Source organism: Dromiciops gliroides, chromosome 1 (genome assembly GCF_019393635.1).
Source record: "Dromiciops gliroides isolate mDroGli1 chromosome 1, mDroGli1.pri, whole genome shotgun sequence".
Classification (NCBI taxonomy): Eukaryota; Metazoa; Chordata; class Mammalia; order Microbiotheria; family Microbiotheriidae; genus Dromiciops; species Dromiciops gliroides.
In genome coordinates this window covers 135,806,071-135,818,310 of record NC_057861.1, presented here as the reverse complement: position 1 = coordinate 135,818,310, position 12,240 = coordinate 135,806,071, and the positions used below count along the sequence as shown (strand labels likewise).

The window sequence follows — 12,240 nt, the reverse complement described above, 5'->3', positions numbered from 1 at the left end:
GTCTATTTAAAATGTTTATTATGATATATACCATTTATCACATAGCCTTTCTAAAATTATTTGATGTGCTACATTCTTATTTTTTTCCCCAGTGGTTGAAATTTTTTATTGTTATAGAGGAAATGTCAATTTACACATTCACAATTTTTACCTGACTCATTCCAACTTAACTTAAACATATCACACACATCCTTTGCTTAAGGACCTATATGCACAATGAATATAAGGCAAGATAATTTGGGGATAAATAGGAAATGTAATTAGTTCTAAACTTATTGTATTATTCAGGGATATATTTTATGTAAGGTCATGGGGTCAAACTCAAATAGAAACAGATCTTTATGGACTTCATAGTAACTTAGAAAACCACAAATTAACATTATCTGTGTTGTATTGTATTTTTGTTTGTTAACCATCTTCATCTGGTTCTATCCACTCACCCACGTCCCATACCTCTGGCATAAAGGCATCATTGTTGAAATAAGATATATGTCTATAGGCATTTTGTAATATTCAATTAAAAAAAAACTTTTTTAATCAAGTTTTCAAATTTCTCCACTAAGGCAATGTCAAATAATATCCAACTCAGAGGCAGTGTATACATGACACCAAAATATAATCATTTGATTTTATTTTTCACTTTTTATTGAGATGTTTTAGGATTCTATGTTCAGAACCCTAGCCTCTAAATATAATCTCATGGTCTTGAGCTCTTTCAATACCTAATTTGGCTCCTGTTTGGGACACACACACAAGTTTGGGACATTCAGTCAGAATAGCTCTTTACTTCTTTCCCCTCTTTTTTTTTCCTTCACAGCACCATACGTAAAGGTGTATCTCTTAGATAATGGAGTCTGCATAGCCAAAAAGAAAACAAAAGTGGCAAGAAAAACACTGGAACCCCTTTACCAACAGCTGTTATCATTTGATGAAAGCCCACAGGGAAAGGTTTTACAGGTATTTACTCAATTTCTCTTTTTTTTTATATAGAAATTTACTTTTCCAGAGTAGACCTTCATAGAATATATTTCCTGTCACAGTCCTGTCTTTTCCCTGTTTCTAGAAATAATTGAAATGTTTAACTGTGCCCCAAAGTTATAGTCAGTGCTTTTAAGCTTAAAAACGATCTCCTTTGAGGAGACTGAATGTGTGAACCTTACTTTATACATAAATTTAACTTCTCTGGAATGCTTTTGACCAATATTTTATCTGCACAGTTACAAAAATTGTTTTCCCATTTTGCCATTGTACTACAGCAATAGAATGATTAAATATACCTATAATTAGATATAGCTATTTACATTGTTTGTCTACATAACCTGAACTAAGTGCATTTTAGCTTATATCTACATATATACACATACATATATTAGCTAATATCACTTATTTGTTCATAATGAAATTTTTCTCCTTTCTCCTTTGCCAACAGATCATTGTTTGGGGAGATTATGGACGAATGGATCATAAATCCTTTATGGGAGTGGCCCAGATACTTTTAGATGAACTGGAATTGTCTAATATGGTGATTGGATGGTTCAAACTGTTCCCCCCTTCTTCCCTAGTAGATCCAACTTTGGCCCCTCTGACTAGAAGAGCTTCCCAATCATCTTTGGAAAGTTCAACGGGACCTTCTTATGCTCGTTCATAGCATCTATAAAACTGTCATAGCAACCAGCGTTACAAAAAAAAAAAACATACAGGTCGCAAACCCTGGTAACACTGCATGCTTACTGTTGTGTCTTCTGAGCCTGTTTCTAGGGATACAAAGCGATCCTGTGTTCTCAGAGGAAGCTGCACACATTGTGCCCTAAAGAAGGCCCTCAGGTGAAGGAGTGGAGCTTTGAAGAACTAATGGGTTTGGAGTTCAGTGACACTCATTTTTTGGTCCAATCTGAAGCCATGGATTAATATAAATCTGTCTCATGCAACAAACGTCCTTTTCAATGACATCTTTACTTTCTTGTTCCTTTTTTAAAAATTTCTGTTCTCCCTAACACGTTCCCCCCCTCCAAAAAAAAAAAAAAAAAGCCTAGTTATGCCACAGAAATGGAGCTATGTGACCATGAAGCCATTACAAGTCAGTGGGGTAGTAGGAAACATGAGGTGACAAGCAGGAGACCAAAGATACGGTCAGGAAAAAAAAGACAGATCTCCTATGGAACTGAGGATGGAAGTGAAGCCCAGCACACACTGGCAGCATCCAAGATGAGCAGTGGCAGACCTCTAGCTCCACCTGTCATTTCAGTAAAAGCCAAGATGTAATAGACTCTGAAAAACAAGTTCTGTGGCTATACTGTACTGTATGAAATTAAAGAAACTTTTTTGCATGGACACAGTTTAGCTGAACACTTAACTTATTTTCTCGGGGCTGCAACTTGCAAAAAAGAATAAAATCAGCCATTTTCAACAATTTATATTATTTTTTAAAAAAAATTTCACTAGTGCATGGTTTTAAAAGGGAGAGAATGCAACAGGGTGATACAAAGACACACCACCTTTATCATTCTTTAATCATGGTCTGTGTTTTGCAGACATCAAAAAAAGACAATACTTTCTAGAAAAATACTGAAAATTCTTTATGTGACAAGTGTAATATATTCAATTTATTTAAATGTAAAAGGTACAAGCCTTGTAAAGTTCAACATTATGTGAATTGTACACATCTTTCTTCTTTTTCTCTATCTCACCTTCTGCCTCTTATGATTTTCATATAACCCCCTACTTACCAGGATGATCACTATACTCTAAAACTGCTATTTTTTGACAATATTCTCATATGCCCCATCTTTGGTTTAGGACTGCAGATCATTCTGCATTTCTGAATTCTTTGAGAAAAAGAGTACTTTTAAGAGCTTTCATTATTTCCAGCATGTTGAAAAGGATTTTGCAACATGGCTTGGGAGTACCTTAAAGTAAGTCAGCATGTATTTGATAAAGAAGATATTTGAACTTTTTGCAGTTTATTGTACAGTGCATGGTAACTTATTTTTATTTTTTCTCACCTTCAAATTGAATTCTACAACAAAATCCTGGAATCATGTGGCCATTGTGTGATGTCTTTAATAAATCTGTTTTCAGCACCAGTGTCTTTCATCCAGGGATTGAAGTATTATTTCTAGAAGGTCTTGATATTTTTTTAAATGAAAAATTAATTTATTTTACTGGTTTCCTTTTATTCTGAATAGTCATATAGTACTAAGCAATCTTAAACTAAAAAGATTACTTATTTATTTTTCTTTTATAAAATGCAATTCTTTATAAAGTATACTTCTGAGGAAAACTTCATGGTACACAAAAACCTGCTGGGAAAATGTCAGAAAAAAAATTCATGTATATTTTCTAATTGTTCTAAAGAAAGTTGAAGGTGTTTACTTGTTCATTGATGCTATCACCAAATGTCTCAAAGTAAAATCCTAGTTAATCAAAACCCCTGATTTCAATTTAAGGAGCAATGAAAATGATAGAGAAGAAGAGGTACATGCTGCTGCAAGTTCAAACTTGTGATCAATTCTCTTATTTAAAGGAAATGGGACTACTTAGTTCACATCTAAAACCCATCTGTTTAGGGTCCATAACATACCTGCAAAGAAATAAAAATATCTTGCAACATTCTTGGAAGTCTACACAGCATTCATTTACCTTTAAATTAAGGCCATGCACACAGAGTTATTGGATTTTTTTGTTTGTTTGTTTGAAAATCTAATGCTGCCCATTTAAAAAGTCATGCCTGATAGGGTGCAGAAGTTACAAGGAGTATCACTAAAAATGCCTTCTTTACGTGGTGCAATATGAAATTCACCAAGACTATGTCTTGACATTCTGAGATGTACAATGGATCGATATTAAGTTGTTGAAGAAACCAATTAACTATGTATATTGAAATAATTTAGATGCCTATGTACCAGCAACAATCGATTAAAGAGACATGCAGTCCATAATATCCACTAGAATTAAAAAAAAAACCTGTTACCATTTTCCTGATACTGAGATGCAATCAAGTAATCTTTTGTGCATATTCCTATATAAATTATTTCTAATTTTAATAAGAAGGACATGACCATGTGGAATATTTGTACATATTTGTCATTATGCAGTATTTATTTAAAAGTTGATGTATTTTTTTTAATTTTCATGTCTGCAATTCTACCTATGATTTAGTCATGTAAATAGCACTACTCCAGTGACCATTGCTGTCTTGTACATAATATATGTTTTAAACATAAAGGGAATCCCAGTTGGAACAAAAGGGCAGATTAGGCCTGTACTGAATGCCAACTAATGTAAATCAAATTCATTCTGGTAATGGTAATTAACACTTTAAATAAAACATTTTCTTTACAGAAGTGTATGAGATGCTTTCCTCCCACCTTTCCTTCCTCTCTTCTCCATCCTAATGTATCTGCTATAGGTCTTTCCCTAGTATTAATGTCCAAAGTTAAAATATTTCTCCAAAGCCTTATTTTTCACTTTCAGCAACAGAAATGCATTTCTAATCTAACAATGAAATAGTCACGTGTTAAGTGTTAGATGATGCCCATCTGTTATTTCAGCCTTATAACTTTTATATGGTAGAGTTTTTACTATTTAAATCTTTGATGAGTCTTTGCCTTCAGATGGATTTTGTGACTGAATGACTAATGTATGAGATGCTACCACAATCCTTATGAACAATGGAGTTGCTCAGAATTGCTATGCCAAAGTGCACACTGTTCTGGACATGATTCGGGAATTATCGTGAATATCTCTCAGGTTCATGTTTCAACCCATCTAAAGGAATCTGATGTGTACATTGCATTGATACTGCTCTGAGTTTGAACAGGTAACATTCTGTAATCCTACATAGACAGACCTGCCAGCCTTAGTTTTCTTTTTATTATTATGAAGCTATAGGTGACTTTCTTTTACTTTGACCTATGTTTTTCAAACTTGGGAATGGCAGTGTCAAGAAATTGTGGTGATGGAAGGGGAAATCTCAGAGAACAAAATTGCCATAATTACTATTATACCAATAAGGGGCGGCTAGGTGGCACATTGGATAAAGCACCGGCCCTGGATTCAGGAGTACCTGAGTTCAAATACGGCCTCAGACACTTAACACTTACTAGCTGTGTGACCCTGGGCAAGTCACTTAACCCCAATTGCCTCACTAAAAAAAAAACAACAAAAAAACACAACAACTATTATACCAATGGGTATATACCAGTTACTGTTATGCCAATGAGTATATGGGTATATACCACTGGAGAAATGGGTCTAAAGACAACCTTGGGTCTTATATAAACAGTGAATTGGTTTCCAGCTCCTAATTCTTACCTTTTCATTCTTTCTACTTTTTAAAGTCTTCTGTAATTTAAAGAAGGAAACAAACCTATTTGTGATGGTGGTTGTTGTTTTCACCTAAATTCCCCTGTAGAAAGGGATGTAACTTGTGAACTTTTCTGCTATCTCTGAAACAACTTTTTTTTTTCTTTTTAAAAGACTTTTCTTTCCATGTTGTCTTTTTGGTGCTGTAGTTGAATATATTACTCTTTTGTCTATGTTCATTTTACTCTGCATCACTTCACATGAATTGTCTAATGTTTCTCTGAATTATTTATATTGGTCTTTCTTTATATCCCAATTATTTTCCAAGTCATTCCTGTACTATAATTTATTCCAGCATTTTCCAATCATTGGGAACATGTTTTGATTCCAGATTTTTACTGTCACAAATAATGCTGCTATCAATAGTCACACATATAAGATATTTCTATCAATAACTTCCTTGAGGACACAGCTATCCTTTCTCCTTAGGTTCAAAAAAAAAAAGATGGAGCTATCTTTAATTCATCTCTTTGTCACTTCCCATATCCATTCTGTAACCAAGCCTGAATATTTCTCCATTCTTAGAATCAGCACTTATTTCCATTTCGAAAGCCAGTGTCTCATTCCATACTATAACCTCCCCCCAACCATATACATTTATTTGCTTATTTTTCATTTCTTCTAAACACATATCCTTTTGCATGACAATGTTGATTTATATATTGGCTCCGACACCCTTGCACCCATATACCCTTTTACTATTATAAGGGGCTAAAATTCTAGCTAGTCTGTCTAAAATATCTAATGAGTGGTCACCAATAAATTATAAGCTTTAGCAAGAGTTAGGCTTTTAAGCATTTATTAAGGAGAATAAGAATTTGGTAAAGAGAGAAAAGCCTAGATTCATCTATCTATCAAAGGGAGAACACATCTTTAGCTCCACTCTCAACCAGAGTCCTGACAAAAGAGAGCAAGAGAACCATCCTTGCCCTCTCTTCCTCCCACAAGCAAATGTCACTTCCTGACACCAAAGAAAAGCTGCATGGCCTTGCCCTCAGAGGCCTTCTCCTCATTGTGGAGCTTTTCTATAGTAAGTCTCCAGTGGGTTGCATCATTCCAATCGTTACACTATTATGTGGCCCACCTCCAGAAACCCTTCATATACTTCCTCTTAAATGCTACTTAACTCTATAAAATTCAGATCATGACACATCTCCTTTAACATTTTATAATTAATCCCCATCCCATTCTTGTCTTCCTTTCACTTTTGATACCTACTCTGTGATGATATACATATATATGTGTGTGTGTGTGTGTATATATATATATATATATATATATATAAATAGGGATAAACACAAACTTTTACACACAAGGATAGATTTATGCCTTATCCAAATCATTGGCCAAAACATAAAACAGCACAGACCTAAGGAGAGACCCCCCCCCAAGAGAATTCCTCTCAAGTTAACATTAAACTATGAATGATACTTTGAATATGATCAATCAATTTGGAATCCACCTATAAAGGATGTGATCAGGAGTAAACAGAAACAGCTTAATGATGCTAAAATTGAAAGCTTCTGGGATTTTGATTACTGAAAACCCCAAAGGGGGTCATGAAGAGTCAGACATGACTGAAAACATGAAACAACAAAAAAGAAACGTATGGATTTAGCCATTAACACCTCATTGAGATTATTGGAGACATCTTTGGGAGAATTTGAGATTCCTGGGTCCCAATGGAGTAATTGGGTTGACCAGTACGTTAAACTTTAGTATCGATTGGCCTATTCATACCTTACTGAGAATGATAAATCTCAGCATTCACTATTGTTTAATTCAATCATATCTGAACTGAATCCTTAGACTAAAGATATACAAAGAAGACAGATTGCCAGAGTTAGTTCTCAGTCAGAGGTGGGGGAGGGTGGGGTTGAAGAGAAAGGGTAGGGTAGGGAGAAGAGGTGGGGGAGGGTGGGGTTGAAGAGAAAGGGTAGGTTGAAGAGAAAGCCCAGGGTAGGGCTAAGAGCTAGCTGAGTAGATGAGCAAAAGAGTCACTCAGCCATATTACTGACCCCCAAGAGGAGAGAAGGACAAGGCATAATGAAGTTGGACATGCATTCAATTCTGTCAAAAACACTCATGAAGCACTACTATTTATTATTATGTACTAGACATAATAATAGACATAGTGCTAAGTCCTCAGGATACAAAAAGAGGCAAAAGTAAGTCCTTGCTCTCAAGGAACTCATGGTCTAACAGGAGAGGCAACATGCAAACTATGTACAAATAATCTTTATATAATATAAATAAGAATGAAGAGACAAAAGATACTATAAAAGGGGTTAGGAAAGGCTTCCTGTAGAAAATGGTTTTTTAGTTGGGACTCAAAAGAAGCCAGAGAAGCCAGGAGATGGAGATGAAGAGGGAAAACATTTCAGACATAGGTGACTGCTGGAGAAAATGCCCGAGACCAAGAGATGGCTTGTTCATGAAGAAGACAGAAGGCCTGTGTCACTGGGTTGAAGAGTATATGTCGGGGCAGCTAGGTAGCGCAGTGGATAGAGCACCGGCCCTGGAGTCAGGAGTACCTGAGTTCAAATCCAGCCTCAGACACTTAACACTAGCTGTGTGACCCTGGGCAAGTCACTTAATCTCAACTGCCTCACTAAAAAAAAAAAAAAAAAGCGTATATGTCAGGAAATAAGGTATGAGAAAACTGGGAAGGTAGAAGGGGGGCAGGTTAGGAAAGGTTTTGAATTCTAAAAGGAGGATTTTGTATTTGAGTCTATTAGTGATAGGAAGCCACTGGAATTTATTGATTGTGGGGAGAGGTGACTTGGTCAGACCTCTGCTTTAAGCTGAATGGAGGAGGGATTAGAGTGAGTATGGAGGAATAAACTTGGCCCTCATCTATTGCCAGGAATAATTCAAACAGTGCAGGGGTGATGGGAAGGAGGTTTCCAATCTAGCATCTCCCAATTTCATTTCCCCTCAAGGGAAAACCCAAATCCTTAGAATAATGTTAGTCAGGTGAGACTCATTAAATGCCTGTATAGTTCTCTTGGATAGAAGTTAAGATCACAGCTGGAAGGAACCTCAGGGCCCATCTAGTCCAATCCCCATATTTTACAGGTGAGGAAACTGAGGCCCAGTGAAATTGTTTTTTCCTCAAGGTCACACAAACCAATAAATATCAGAGGTAGAATGTGAACCTGAGTCTTTAGATTCCAAAGGCAGTGCTTTTTCCCGCTGTTGCATCCCTAGGAAGACTGGCTAGAATGTAAAGAATTGACAATTTAATAAACCCCAAGTGTGTGTATCTTCAAGGAAAGTCAAACCCTACTTTGGCACTCTGATTCTGGAGAATGAAATAGTTTCTTGAGAAGGAAGGAGGGACTTACCAGAAAAGCAGAATTATATTCATTGTCCTGAGTTCCTATGCATCCTTTGTGCTTTTATCATAAAATTTATATCACATACAGAACATACTAGGAATATGGGTGAAAGTGGCAAAGAGCATGTTAAAGCTTGATGTAAGGGGAAAAAAAACTTCCCAACAATTAAAGCTACCCTAATGGTTCTTTCTTAATCCTCATCTTTGTGAGCTCTCTTTGCTACCTTTTACATTGTCAATGACCCTCTCCTTTTTAATTCTTCTTTCTAGGTCTCCATGGCACTACTTTCTCCTTGTTCTCCTTCTATCTACCTACCCCCCCTCCCCCACACACACATCTTTCCAGTCTTCTTAAATCTTACCTCCCAGTGAGTACTCTGTGATGATTGTGTACATTGGCCTTGTAGCTGTTCCTTGAACAAGACACTTCATCTCAGGACCCTGGAAATTTTCACTGACTCTTCCTCACACCTGGAATGCTCTTGCTCCTCACCTTTGCCTCATGGTATCCCCATTGGGGTACCAGAGGTATCCATTTTGCATGGACAATGTTGGTTTCTCCTTGAGTAAAACAAGGGGGCTCTCTCTTTTTTTAAATAGTCTTAGATTCCCCTGAGAGGCAAAGTATACAGAATGGGAGAAGTTATACTTCTTGTCAGACCACATTTTAAAAATTGTGTTCAAGGAAAAACATTGACCAATTGATGAAGTGTGTCCACAAGAAGATAACCAGGATTGTGATAGACTAGAGCCCCATTGATGATCAAGTGAAATTGCTAAACGAGTTCACATTGTAGAAGAGAAGACAGGCAATTCCCACCTAGCTTTCCAGTTTTATGTTATATTGCTTCCTCTTACTCATCCCACTTTTCAACCAAATTGAAAAAAATTATGAAAAAGAAAGAATAAGAAACAATAAGGTCCAGACAAAAGACTTTGAGAAATTTCAGAGGTGATCTGAGGAGGTGTATCCAGAAAGCCTTAATAGAAAAGAAAGCACTTTGGAGGGACTTAAACAGATAGGAGTAGCATCAAGGGAACATGTACTATCACTTACTTTAGCTTGGCAAGTTATGTTCCGCTTTTCCTCATTTGCATAGCCTCCCCTCACCATTGTAATATACTTCCTTTCACTCTGCCCCTCAAAATCCTTATCTTCCTTCAAGGCTCAGTTTAGGTGCCAAAGTCCACACATAAATTTCCTGATGTACTATTTTCAGCTGAGAATGGAATATCTCTTCTCAAGCAGTACTGAAGCACCTTGTCTGAATTTTTCCTTTGTCCCCAGTCACTCCTTACTTTTTGTCTATGTACATATTGTATTCCCTACAGTAGAATTAAGTTCCTTGAGGACAGGATCCTCCAGAACATTCTTCCATTACTATCCATTCCTAGCACCTAGCACAATCACTTGCACAAAGAACAAGTGTCACACACATACATGCGCACATACATATGTACATATATGTGATACATACATATTTTCATTGAATTGAAGTGAATAAATTATCTTAGACATCACAAGGATTACTGTGGAAGTGGGGTTATTCTTCATGACCATACAGGGCAAAACTGAATATAATATATGCAAATTGCAGAGAGACAGATTTGGGGTTAATGAGAAGGAAAACTCTTTATTCATTAGAATGGTCCAAAATTGAAATTGAAAGTAGTGAACCATCCCCACCTTGATAGAAGTATTCAAGCAGAAACTGGGTGACCACTTGTCAGAGATTGCTTTACCAGTACAGGTTGGACCACATGCTTTTGGGAATTCCTTCCAAGTCTGATTTCAACCAAGAATATAGTCCTCATACCACTTTCTACCCTTAAAGCTTTCTGCCTTTGTGTTTTTACTTATAACCTATCATTCCTGAGCTAGGTTCTCCTCTTCCATCTCTACCTGTTAAAACTCATCCCTTTGTTTAAGGGTCAAATCAAGTGTATTTTCCATAAATCCTTTCTAGAACCTTTCCTCATCCCCAACTGAAAGTGATTGCTCATATCTAATTTCTCATAGCCTTTTTGCCTGGACCTTGGTTTTACATTTTCTTATTTTATTTCTATGAGAGTTGTTTCTGTCCATATTTTAACCATTAGACTAAATTATTAAAGGAAGGCACTGTCTTACTTCATCTTTGTATCCTCACCATCTAACAGTTTTACCACATAGTAAATACTTAATTGAGTTGATTTTTTTTTTCCCTCTAAAGAGTAGCTGAGTTCAAATCCGGCCTCAGACACTTGACACTTAGTAGCTGTGTGACCCTGGGCAAGTCATTTAACCATAATTGCCTCATAAATAAAAAGAGTAGCTGATATACACTAAAATCTAATTCCCAAACACTGGTGAAGTAATCATCACTACATTATAATTAAGCATCTCATGTCAGATACCATGTTAAATATTTTCAAATACAGTAGCTATCAAAATTAATTCTAAGGAGGAATTCTAACCTTCATAGTATTCATATACAGCATAGTCTATTTAGTCTGAAAAGCCTACATATGATGGATAGTCCTTATTACAACTAGATTGTAAACTCCCTGAGGTCAGGAGTCATGTCTTCATTTGTGTGTCCCAGAGTACACACTGCAATACTGGACTCATTGTAAGGCCTTAATAAACACTTGATTGATTGCCCAAGACTCCATTTTTGTTTCCTGCTCCCCAGAGAAGAGACTAGGAAACCTGAAAATTTATGTTTGTGATTGTCATGAGGAAAGCACTTTGTAAGTGTAAAGCACTAGCTAAATATAGGCTACGAGGGAGGCAGTGTGTTATGATGCGATGAGCATTTGCCCTGGAGTCAGATGACATGACTCACATGCCACCACTGATATTGACCTATGTGACTGATAACCTCCCAAGACTTCATTTTCTTCTTCTGGAGAAGGAGAGAAATGGACTAGATGGCTTTGGAGGTACCTTCCAGCTCTAGATCTATGATCTTATTGAATATTATTATACAAAACAAGTCTAATCCCTCTTTTGTGCGATAGTCCTGGATTCCTTGAAAACTGATCTTTGGGCCCTCCCTATTTTTCTCTTCTGTAGGTTAAGCATTCCTAGTTCTCCCAACCAATAAAAGACTATTTTTAGCCCCCTGAATATCCCAGTCACTATCCACAAAACACCCGGCTTTAATTTTTACATGCTTAAAGAGATTTTTTTAAATAAGTTTTCTTTTTACATCAATATCTCCTACTTTCCCTATTACTGTGGGGGGCAACACCATCTTCCCAGTCCCTCAGGCTTGCAACTTATATGTCATCCTTAACTCCTCCCTATCTCTTACCTTATATATCCAAGCTGTTGCCAAGGTCTGCCTCTTTTACCTTTGAAGCATCTCTTGAATATATTTTCCTTTCTCTGTCTCTGGTACAGGCCCTCATTACTCACATGACTATTGTAGTAGCCTGCTGGTAGGTCTGCCTGCTTCAAGTCTCTCCTCATGTCAATCCACATTGAGACCTCAAAGTGCTTTTCTTAAAGTAGAGGTCCAACATTACCCAATCCCTCACTCAGTAAACTC

At 36.6% G+C, this 12,240-nt stretch overlaps 1 protein-coding gene across 48 annotated transcripts in view; it reads left to right on the top strand.

The window, feature by feature from the left end:
* Positions 1 to 3,083, top strand: part of RIMS2 (regulating synaptic membrane exocytosis 2) — an 821,964-nt gene extending 818,881 nt beyond the window's left edge. For all 48 annotated transcript variants that reach the window (XM_043983649.1, XM_043983450.1, XM_043983385.1 and 45 more), the window contains 2 exons: positions 818 to 957; positions 1,430 to 3,083. In XM_043983649.1, the coding sequence (XP_043839584.1) occupies positions 818 to 957; positions 1,430 to 1,648 (359 nt within the window). In that variant the 3' untranslated portion in view covers positions 1,649 to 3,083. The remainder of the gene's footprint in view (positions 1 to 817; positions 958 to 1,429) is intronic.
* Positions 3,084 to 12,240: the final 9,157 nt, after the last annotated feature.